The 12,428-nt window shown below is 41.0% G+C and overlaps 1 protein-coding gene across 1 annotated transcript; it reads left to right on the top strand.

Moving 5' to 3' along the window:
• LOC112183830 lies at positions 1–8,273 on the top strand. The gene is made up of 2 exons (XM_040513292.1): positions 1–2,883; positions 5,635–8,273. Exons 1-2 carry the CDS (start codon positions 388–390, stop codon positions 8,110–8,112), a joined length of 4,974 nt encoding a protein of 1,657 aa, XP_040369226.1. The 5' UTR covers positions 1–387; the 3' UTR covers positions 8,113–8,273.
• Positions 8,274–12,428: the final 4,155 nt, after the last annotated feature.

The following is a 12,428-nucleotide window of genomic DNA, read 5'->3' as shown; positions in this document are numbered from 1 at the left end:
CACTGATGTGCTCTTTCTGGGGCCATTGATGTTACTGCTATTCTCATCCAAATGCCAAAAGACACAAAGTCTTAGTTGTCTCAAAAAAAAGAAAAAAATGATAACTTTTCATTAGTTGCTGATATGATGTGGTTGGACCAGAAAGAACTGTAAACACCCAAAATGTCCTCTGTTTTTTTCTGCCTGCTGTATGAGATATGAGGGATATACGTATCAATCTACTAGAGTCTAGCTTGGAATTTTCTAAATCCAAATTTGTCTGGTTGATATTTCGACTTTCCAAGCTAGCAGACTTTTCCTGTTCCAAGTCTCTCTATATTGCCCATTGGAGTTCATTCAACTCCAGAGTATTCTGCTAAGCATAATCAACAAAGTCCATCATTTGCCATGGAAATTCTTCAACAAAAGGGCAGAGTCCATGTCCCCATATGTTGTCTGCTTGTTTTTCTCATCCAATTCTCAAACCTTTACTTTCTCTCTTTCGCTGATGATTACTACATCAATTGTGGCTCGGATGCTAATGTGAACCTCACTACTGGCCAGAATTTCGTTGGAGACTCGAATTCTGGTTCCTCTTTTTCCAAAAGCGACGCCATCACATACATGAACCAGTTGCCAGCTTCAGTATCGCCTCTCTACCAGACAGCTAGAGCTTCCAGTGATCCTTTCTACTATCAGTTCAAGATCACTATTGGTACTTATCTGGTACGCCTACATTTCTTGGCTTTTTCTTCCACCTCAAGTAATCTGTCCTCAGCTGTTTTTGATGTTTTGGATTCTACAAAGTTCAAACTGTTGAACAATTTCACTGCCAAGAATAGTACTAGTTCTCCTTTGATAAAGGAGTTCTTTATCAGAATTGATAGTACTGGCTCATTTAGGCTGTATTTTACACCCCGGACATCATCTTTGGCATTTGTAAATGCCATTGAATTCTTCGCCATCCCTTCAGATTTCACCAACTTCATCCCTGAGGATTACACTGGTAATTTCCCTTTACAGACAATTTACAGAGTGAATGTTGGGGGCCCTTCACAAAATGATACATTGTGGAGAAGCTGGGAAACAGATGACACTTACCTGCCTGATCCAAACTCTGCTAAGGATAGCAACAAAGGTACCCTCAATAGGAATTACGTCGGAGAAATTGATGGTTTGGTTGCATCTAATGCGTCTGTTGCCCCAGATTGGGTTTACCAGACTGCTAAAGTGATGAATATCACTGCTAGCAGGCCAGCCAATTCCTCCAGCATAACTTGGTCTTTTAGAGTGAGTGGGAATGCTAGACATATTGTCCGGGCTCACTTCTGTGACATTGTTGGTCAGCCCTATAATGTTGTATTTAACTTGTATTCCAATGGCAACTTGCGCAAGGAGATTGGTAGCAGCAATAACACGATTTCTGGACTTTCAGCCCTTCCTTTCTACTATGATTTTATGGTGAGTCCTAGTGAGTCTGAACTCATTAACATCAGCATAAGACCTAACTTGGAAGATGCTACAGATCTGAATGCATTTCTAAATGGGCTAGAAATATTGGAGATAATGGAGGGTGTAGCTTCAATTCCTAATGTGAAAGAGTCCAAGAAGAATATGGTGGCTCTTGTTGTTGGTTCAGTTCTTGGAGGCTTGTCACTTATCTGCATTTTAGTAGCTGGATTTGTGTTCTGTTCGAGACACAGAAAGGTAGAAAAGCAAGTTGAAATTGCAGATTGGTCACCAATGCTTGAAAATGGAGGGAGCTCCTACAGCAGAGGGACCGAAAGAACCATCACTGTATCGCCTATGAATCTAATGAATCTTGGGTTGAAGATACCTTTTGCTGAAATTCAGTCTGCAACAAACAAGTTTGACACCAAATTGATGATAGGTAAGGGTGGCTTCGGGAACGTTTATAGAGGGACTCTATTGAATGGCACAAAAGTGGCTGTAAAGCGAGCTTATAAGCGAGATGAGCATGGGTCAGGATCAGGCCAAGGCCGTCCAGAATTTCAAACAGAGATTATGGTGTTGTCCAAGATTCGCCACCGCCATCTTGTGTCCTTAATTGGTTACTGTGATGAAAGGTCTGAGATGATACTAGTCTATGAGTTCATGGAAAAGGGGACCTTGAGAGACCATTTGTATGATTCGAACTTGCCTCGCTTGACATGGAAGCAAAGACTTGAAATTTGTACTGGAGCAGCAAGGGGTCTTCATTATCTCCACACAGGTGCAGCTGGGGGAATCATTCACCGAGATGTCAAGTCCACCAACATATTGCTTGATGAAAACCATGTCGCCAAAGTTGCTGACTTTGGGCTTTCAAGATCTGGACCTCTCGATGAAACCCATGTCAGCACAAATGTCAAAGGCACTTTTGGTTACCTTGATCCTGAGTACATGATGTCTGAACAGCTGACAGAAAAATCTGATGTTTACTCATTTGGTGTTGTTCTTCTTGAGGTGTTATGTGGAAGACCTGCTATTGATCCAACACTTCCAAGAGAGCAAATGAATTTAGCTGAATGGGGAATGCTGTGCAAGAAAAAAGGGTTGCTTGAACAGATTGTTGATTCTCCATTGAAAAATCAGATTAATCCTAGCTCACTGAGAAAGTTCAGTGATACAGTTGAGAAGTGTTTGCAAGAAGATGCTTCTGATAGGCCAACAATGGCCGATGTGCTGTGGGATTTGGAGTATGCATTACAGCTTCAGCAAACAACAACGCTTAAAGAGGCTCATGAGGACAGCACAACAATTGATGCTTCATCAGCAGCATATCGTTTGCCAGTTGTTCAACGCTTTCCTTCACTTGGTTCGACCATAAATGGAGATGATATGAGAGACGACGAATTAGACACAACAGAAAATGAAATTTTCTCTGAATTGAAAATTGGTGATGCCAGATAGATGTAAGGTTCGTCAGCTAACATTAATTTTGTTTTTGTTTCTGTATCCTGTCAAGTAATATTAGTGATGTGCCGTGTTACTTTATCTGTGTGTTTGTTTTATTAGCATCTTTAAGATGTAATATATGATAGTCTCAATTCTGCATAAATTGAAGCTACATATGATTTCATCTTCACTGTTTTCCTGAGGCTGCTTCAGCCACCCTCATACTTTCATAGCCTAAACTCTGGGCAAGTTAGCCTTTTTATCCTTTCTCTGGCATCCAGTGATGTGGTTTCCTGAGTCAAACAAGTTGCAAAATGTAGAGCCAGAGACAAGGATTTAACTTGGACAGTAAGATCAGGGTACAAAAGAATTCAGATTAATGAAAAACCATAAGTATGGTAACAAATGCTTAATCCTCAAACCCAAAAGTCTTAGATGGAGTGGCTAGAATTCTCTCAAAATATCATATTTAACAGAAAGAAAAACCTATTAAGGTTTTTGACTTTGGTTTTGCTTGAGTCAGGAAGTACCAGGAGAATGTCTTTGCAAGTATACTCATTTCATATAAAGAAAGGCATATTTATGCAAAACAAGTTCTTCAACATAGTTTGACTTTGGGATCATTGATTCAACTGTTTGGAGAGTTCAAGAGTTAGTGAGATGGAGATTGATATGAAAAAAAGTAAAGGGACTCAGCATGCCTAAAGCTGTTCCTTTGGACTGGTGCTATGTTTGAAGCACATCCAACTGTGAACAATGTTCTCTGTTAGCTAAAAGGCAGGAGAAAATTAGAGTAGTGATATAAAAAACAGAAGTAATGCTTTCATTTATTAAGCCTTCTGATAAATGCAAGTGAAAAAATGTGTATAGTATTGTCGCAGAGTACACTAATTCCTTGTTTCTATATTTGTGTTATTGTTTGCTAAGATTCTAAGAATATGAATAGCACAGTGATTTTTAATTTTGTGGCATCCTGACTCAAAGTTGCAAAATGTAGTGCCTAGGAAAAGGATTTATCTTGGAGAGTAAGATCATTTAGATCAAAGAATAACCAGAATTATGGTAACAAATGCTTCATCCTCGAACCCAAAATGACGAAGTCTCAGATGGAGTGGCTAGAATTCTCTCAAAATCTCACATTTATCAAAAAACCATATATTAGGGGTTTTTAACTTTGATTCTGCTCGAGTCAGGATGTACCAGGAGGATTTCTTTGCAACTTCATTCTTTTCTTATAGTGAAAGGCATATTTATTGGAAAGCAAGTTCTTCAACACACGCTTGAGGTTGAGATTTCACAGTTGCAAACTTACGATTAGTTATCAATCTAGACACTGTAAAAATGTGGTCTGACTTACCCAACTTGTGGTTGCCTTGACTTTGGGATCATTAATTCAATGTTTAAAGAGTTAGAGAGTGGGTGAGATGGAGATAGATATAACCATACGTAAAGGGCTCAGCATGCCTAAAACTGTTCTAATGTTTTCTCTTAGATAAAATGCAGGACATAAATACAGTTACTGTCATGTTAAACAGACGTCATACTTCCATGTATTAAGCCTTGTGAGGAAATAATGTGTACAGTATTATCACAGAACACACTAATTGGTGGTTTCTATTTGTCTTATGGTTTGTTAAGAACAAGAATAGCACAGTGATCTCTTTTTTAACTGTTTGTATTGTGATCCATTACATACTTCTCTTTAGTTACAACAACAAGGATAGTAATCAGTCCTACCAATATCACCATTGTTTTCCCCTTCTCTGTCCACCTTTGTGAGTTTATATCTGCAGTTTCTGGACCCAAAATAGACTCCATAATGAAATCTGACTAGGTGTAATCTTGAGAGAGAATATTAGGCGAAAGAATATTGATATGAATGTGATAAGTAGCACTGTCGAGTTTTCTGGTTCATTCACTTGATATAATTGTACTGAATTATGCAGCATGTTTATTAACAATTTTTATTTTTTAGTCATAATGAAATCAATAAGCAACCCAATCTCTTTGAATAATTTCTTGTACGGTGATACATTACATACTTTTTAGGGATCATCTTCTTGATTAGCATAAAATCTTTACCCATACCTGATCTTCATCTCCAAGAATCCAATCTCGTCTGTTGCACCATTCATAGCCATCTTGAATCTCTTGACTATCTCATCTCTCTCCACCAGTAGACACCCTGTGGTGGCCTGTCCATTCATCAAGAAGACTAGGCGAACAGATCAGAGAAGCCGAAAATGTGAGAAGAGAGGTATGTATGTATCCTAAGTTCCTAATAACCAGTTAGAAAAAAAGCCAATCTCAGTAGTCAGGTATATTCCCAAGCTTCTATTCCCAATCAAGTTTTGAAATTGAAATCAACTAGACTAATCTCAAAGTGCTCTTTTTCATTGTCCAATTAAAAAAAGAGCTAGACTAGTCTCATAGTGCTCTTTCTGGGACCGTTGATGTTACTGCTATTCTCATCCAAATGCCAAAAGACATCAAGTCTAAAAGGAGAAGACTTTTCAATTTTTTTTTTTTTTTTTTTGGCAATATGAGTAGAAGACCCAAAATGCCCTCTGTTTTATTGGCCAGTGTGTGTAATGTATTAGGGATATCTGAATAAATTTACCTTTGTCCGGCTTGGAATTTTCCAAATTTGTATGGTTGATATTTCAATTTTCTAAGTTTCGCAGACATTTCCTGCTCTTAGTCTCTATATTGCACAATTCCATGCTCATTGAACTCCATAGTCCTTCCAAGTACTAGAAAAATCAACCAAGTCCATCATTTGCCATGGAACATGTTCATATCCCATTGCTCTCTCTGCTTGTTTTTCTCCTCAACCTCTCATCCCTTCACTTTCTCTCTTTAGCCGATGATTATTACATCAACTGTGGCTCACATGATAATGCGAACCTCACTACTGGCCAGAATTTCTCCGGGGAATCCAAGTCTGGTTACTCTTTCTCCAAAAGCAAGGCTGTCAAAGACATCAACCAGTTGCCAGATATAGCACCTCTATATAAGACAGCAAGAGGTTTCAGTAAAGCATTCTACTACCAGTTCAGCATCACTCAAAATGGTACTTATCTGGTACGCCTACATTTCTTAGCTTTCTCCTCCTCCTCCTCCTCCTCCTCAAATAATCTCTCCACAGCTGTTTTCGGTGTCTTGGATTCTAAGAATTTCACACTGTTGAACAATTTCACTGCCAAGAACAGTACCAACTACCCTGTGATAAAGGAATTCTTTGTCCGAATTGATATTACCGACTCATTTAGACTATATTTTATTCCTCAACCATCATCTTTTGCATTTGTAAATGCCATTGTATTATTCCTTGCCCCTTCAGATTTCATCCCTGAGAACTATATCAGTAATCTCCCTTTACACACAATTTACCGACTGAACGTTGGAGGCTTACCATGGAATGACCCACAAGGGAGAAACTGGGAAACAGATGATAGTCATCTTTCTGATCCAAACTCTGCAAAGAATGCCAATCCTGAAAGTGAACTTAATCTAAATTACTTGCCAGAACCAGTTGATGGTCTATTCCTATCCAACTATACTTTTGCCCCAATTCAGGTTTACGAGACTGCTAAACATATGAGTAACAGTAGTAGCAGGCCAGCCATATCCTCCAACGTAACATGGTTTTTTAGTGTGAGTAGGAAAGCTAGACACATTGTCCGGGCTCACTTCTGTGACATTATTGGTCAGCCTGGTGAGATTATATTTAACTTGTATTCAAATGGCAACTTCCGCAAGGAGATCAGCAACATTTCTCAATATCCGGCTGTTCCTTTCTACTATGACTTTATGGTGAATTCTAGTGAGTCTGAACTCATTAACATCACCATAAAACCTAAGAGTGAATCTGCAGATGCTTTTCTAAATGGTTTGGAAATATTGGAGATAGTGGAGGGATTAGCTCCAATTCCTACTGTCAGAGACTCCAAGAAGAGTATTGTGGCTCCTGTGGTTGGTTCAGTTCTTGGAGGCCTGTCACTCATATGCGTTTTAATAGTTGGATTTGTGTTCGGTTTCAGACACAGAAAGGCGAAAAAACGTGTGGAAACTTCAGTTTGGTCACCAATGCCTGCAAATGGAGGAGGGAGTTCTCACGGCTCCGCTCTCAATCTTAATTACCTTGGGTTGAAGATAGCTTTTAATGAAATTCAGTCTGCAACAAACAACTTTGACACAAAGTTGGTGATAGGTAAGGGTGGCTTTGGGAATGTTTATAGAGGGACTCTCTTGAACGGTACAAAAGTGGCTGTGAAGCGAGCTTATAAGCGACATGAGCGTGGATCAGGTTCAGGCCAAGGTCTCCCAGAATTCGAAACAGAAATCATAGTGTTGTCGAAAATCCGCCACCGCCATCTTGTCTCCTTAATTGGTTACTGTAATGAAAGGTCTGAGATGATACTAGTGTATGAGTTCATGGAAAAAGGGACGTTGAGAGATCATTTGTATGATTCGGATGTGCATCGCTTGTCATGGAAGCAAAGACTTGAAATTTGTACTGGTGCAGCAAGGGGTCTTCATTATCTCCACACAGGTGCAGCTGGGGGAATCATTCACCGTGATGTCAAGTCCACCAACATATTGCTCGATGAAAACCATGTTGCCAAAGTGGCTGACTTTGGCCTTTCAAGATCTGGAGCTCTTGATGAAACGCATGTCAGCACTAATGTTAAAGGCACTTTTGGTTATCTTGATCCTGAGTACATGATGTCTGAACAGTTGACAGAAAAATCTGATGTTTACTCATTTGGTGTGGTTCTACTTGAAGTGTTGTCTGCAAGACCAGCTATTGATCCAACACTTCCAAGAGAGCAAATGAACTTAGCTGAATGGGGAATGCTTTGCCAGAAAAGAGGGGTGCTTGAAGAGATTGTTGATTCTCCACTAAAGGGTCAGATTGATCCTAACTCACTGCGTAAGTTTGGTGAGACAGTTGAGAAGTGTTTGCAAGATGATGCTTGTAATAGGCCAACAATGGAGGATGTGCTGTGGGATTTGGAGTATGCACTACAGCTTCAGCAAACAACAAAGCTTAAAGAGGCTCATGAGGACAGCACAAACATTGATGCTTCATCAGCAGCATTCTCCTTGCCAAATGTTCAGCGTTTTCCTTCACTTGGTTCGACGAGGAATGGAGATGATATCAGGGAAGCCGACTTGGAATCAACAGAAAGTGAAATTTTCTCTCAATTGAAAATTGGTGATGCCAGATAAATATGAACTTTAATTTGTCAGGTAACATTACTCTTGTTTAAGTTTCTTTAGCCTGTAGAAGTAAGTTAGATGTACCTTATCAATTCAAATCGTGTCTTTGATTTCATCAGCACCACTTTGCCATCTCTAAGATGTGATATAATAGTATTAATTGTGTAGAAGTAACATATGCCAGACATTTGACTGTTTTGCTTGAGACTCTACTTCAAAGACCCTCATACTCTCATAGCCTAAACTCCGAGCTAGTTAGTGTTTCATCCTTGTTCCAGTCAAAAGGAACAAAGAAACAAGGGATTTGGGGTTTTCTAATGTGTTATTAATCTTCTCCAAGAATGGAGTATATATACAAGACACAACGTGTCCAATTAGGAAACAGAATAGAAGAGAATATTCCTAATAATACACAAGATATACAACCCTAATAATACAAGGATCACGCCAACACTCCCCCTCAAGTTGGTGCATACAGATCACGGATGCCCAACTTGTCGAGTGAGTCATAAAAAGCTTTACTTGAGAGAGCCTTTGTGAGAATATCTGCCAACTGTTCTTCAGTAGGAACAAAAGGAAACAGAATGACCTTTCTATCAAGGTTTTCTTTAATGAAATGCCGATCTACCTCCACATGTTTCGTACGATCATGCTGAACAGGGTTGTGAGCAATTTCAATTGCAGCCTTATTATCACAATAAAGCGGCATAGCCGTTTCCTGCTTGAACCCTAAATCTCGCAACAAATTTCTCAACCACAACATCTCACAAAGTCCTCTGGCCATTCCTCTATACTCTGCTTCTGCACTAGAACGAGCCACCACCTTTTGTTTCTTGCTCTTCCACGTAACCAAGTTACCCCCTACAAATGTGAAGTAGCCCGAAGTAGTTCTACGATCTGTAATATTACCTGCCCAGTCTGCATCTGTGTATCCAGAAATATCTAGGTGACTGTATTTTGAAAAATTTAACCCCTTCCCTGGAGCAGACTTTAAATACCGCAAAATACGAAATACAGCACTCATATGAGCCTCACTGGGATTATGCATAAACTGGCTCACCACACTAACTGCATAGGCTAAATCTGGTCTAGTGTGAGATAAATAAATCAACCGTCCGACTAACCTCTGGTATCTCGCTTTATTTGTAGGTGCTTGATCCAAATACTCTGCTAATCGATGGTTCTGCTCGATAGGAGTATCAGCAGGTTGACAGTCAAGCATACCTGTTTCTGCCAGCAAGTCTAGAACATACTTCCTCTGACTTAACACAATACAATCCTTCCCACGAGCAACTTCAATTCCCAAGAAGTATTTCAAGTTACCCAAATCTTTCATCTCAAATTCAGAAGATAACTGACTTTGTAACCTTTGAATCTCCTCCAAGTCATCACCTGTCACAACCATGTCATCAACATAAATAATCAAGGCAGTCACTTTACCATACTGACGTTTAAGGAATAAGGTGTGATCAGAATTGCTCTGGCGGTACCCAATTTTCTTCATGAACTTGGTAAACCGGCCAAACCAAGCTCTGGGAGACTGCTTCAGACCATAAAGAGACTTCTTCAATTTACACACCACCTGCTCTTTAGTGGAAGTACCATAGCCAGGAGGCAAATCCATATAAACCTCTTCATGCAGATCACCATGCAAGAATGCATTCTTAACATCAAATTGTTGCAAAGGCCAATCAAGATTAGCGGCTAACGAAAGAAGTACCCGAATTGTGTTAATTTTGGCCACTGGTGCAAACGTCTCATCGTAATCCACCCCATACTTCTGAGTATAGCCTTTAGCTACTAATCGAGCCTTGTACCTGTCCACCGATCCATCCGAATTGTGCTTCACGGTAAACACCCACCGACAACCAACCGTCTTCTTTCCAGGTGGTAATGATACTAATTCCCACGTACAATTCTTCTCAAGAGCATCCATTTCGACTGTCATTGCTTGCATCCACTTCTCATCCCGCATTGCATCCTGCACTTTACTAGGAAGAGACACAGAAGATAATTGATTCACGAAGGCAACATATGGTTTAGACAACCTATGGGTCGACACATAATCAGCAACAGGGTATTTAGCTTTGGCATTTAATATTGGTTCATAACGTTTGGAGGGCTGACCACGGTTTGACCGATTAGGCATGTGTTTGGTAGGAACACACGCTGACACAGAAGATGGATTAGAGAATGGAGGAGGAGAACGTACCGCAGGTGATGATGGGGCAGGTGAGACCTCTGAAGGAGACGGGGGACTGTTCAACGCAACTGACTCATGACCTCTGGTGGCAGCGACGGAATCTGGAACTGCTGCATCGCCGGCCGACCGGGAAGAATTTGGAAGCGAACGACTGCTGCACCTCGGTTCGCGATAAACATCTCCGGCCGATCCACCATCTCCGGCCGATCCACCCATGTTCCGGTCCCCATCTCCGGGGGACCCAAAACCCGATGCGAACTGCCGTGCCCGATGCCCATCGCCGGCCGACCCGATACCCATCTCCAGCCCATCTCCGAGCGACCCAACTTTCCTCTCCCAGGTCGCGAGATCAGAATCAGACCCGAAGTTCCTTTCCGGGGTCGCAAGGTCCAAATCGAACTTGTTGTGGATCGGTGGGTCGGGGTCCCGATTGAGCTGTGTTATGCGGTGTCCGGAGGTGAGATGTTCGTCGAGCGGTGGGTCGCTGTTGGTGGAGGTGGGACCCAACGGTGAGCTATCCGCTTTGGCACGTTCAGTGGGCGATGTGCTGTTGTTGTTGGAGGTGGGACCAATCAGTTGGCTATTCTCTTTGTCATGTTCAGTGCCCCCCAATGTCTCTGTGTCATGTTCAGTTCCCAAATCCTCCAGACTAGAGAACTCAGGTCTCTCATCTTGCCCACTGAACATATCTTCATAGTAACAAGACTTCTCCCCCTGACGATGAGTCACAGGAGGAGAAAAATAACAGGCATCTTCATTGAACGTAACATCCATAGTGACATAAACTTTTTGGGATTGGGGATGATAACATTTATAGCCTTTCTGATGAGAACCATACCCCACAAACACACACTTAAGGGCTCTAGCATCCAATTTTGTCCTCTGATTCTTATACAGGTGAACATAAGCAACACAACCAAAGACACGAGCAGAAAGGGTGTTAGATGATGGAATAGAAACGTAGTGAGACAAAGCCTCAAGTGGGACACGACCTTGAAGAGAGGTAGACGGAAGACGATTGATAAGATGAGAAGCACACAAAACGGCCTCTCCCCAAAGATACTTAGGCATGTTAGCACTAAGTAGAAGAGACCGAGCCATGTCCAGAAGATGACGATTTTTCCGTTCAGACACCCCATTTTGCTCGGGAGTTTGTGGACATGAGGTTTGATGTATTATGCCATGGTGTTGGAAATAATCATGAAAAGAATGATTGACAAACTCACCCCCGTTATCAGAACGAAAAACCTTAACATGAGCATCATATTGAGTACAAATAAGATTATGGAATGCTGTAAAAGCAGAGAAAACAGAATCTTTGGACTTAAGTAAAACAACCCAAGATAATCGAGTAAAGTCATCAATGAATAACACGAAATATCGCATTCCAGAAAGGGTAGAATGTTTAGAAGGACCCCACACATCTGAATGAATCAACTCAAAAGGCATAGTACTAGAATGAAAACTAGAAGGATAACTAGACCTGTGACTCTTAGCCAAAGCACAAGTTTCACAATGCAGGCTAGACTCACTAACTCCCAAAAACAATGAAGGCATAGACTTCTTCATAACTCCAAAAGATGGATGACCCAACCGCCGGTGCCACAACCATAGTTCACTCAATCGATCAGAATTCAATGTCAGGGCCAAAGGTGGTTCCGGTGCTTGTGTTGGCTCTGCGTACATGCAATCCAAGTGAAACAGTCTTCCCCTCAGGTCTCCCTTGCCCATAATCACCCTGGTGCACAGATTCTGAAAAATAACATACATTGGGTAAAAGGTTACAGAGCACTTATTTTGTGACCCCAACTGGGAGACAGATAAAAGATGATGAGACAACGAAGGTACATAAAGCACATCATGCAATACAATGGATGGTGTAACCTGAACAGACCCAATACCTAAGACCGGAAAGGATGCACCATTCGCATTAGAAACATGGGATATAACAGGGGATGACATAGACATAAAGAGGGACTTATCATAGGTCATATGGTCAGACGCACCAGAATCAATTATCCATGTATCACTACCAGTAAAGTCAGAAACATGTAAAGCAACACCAACTTTACCTCGAGTTTCCTTAGTCAAGGAAACATTACTCTTTGAGGGATCTTGTCCC

Source organism: Rosa chinensis, chromosome 2, assembly GCF_002994745.2.
Source record: "Rosa chinensis cultivar Old Blush chromosome 2, RchiOBHm-V2, whole genome shotgun sequence".
NCBI classification, from domain to species: Eukaryota; Viridiplantae; Streptophyta; class Magnoliopsida; order Rosales; family Rosaceae; genus Rosa; species Rosa chinensis.
Note: the sequence above shows the minus strand (reverse complement) of the source record. Positions and strands in the feature narration are given on the sequence as shown.

What these genes read in the sequence shown, in the direction of transcription:
- LOC112183830 (XM_040513292.1), top strand. Translation starts at nt 388, where the DNA reads ATGGAAATTCTTCAACAAAAGGGCAGAGTCCATGTCCCCATATGTTGT. An exon ending in CTGAATTGAAAATTGGTGAT is followed by an intron (nt 2,884 to 5,634) that starts GCCAGATAGATG and finishes TCCAAGTACTAG; the next exon opens with AAAAATCAACCAAGTCCATC.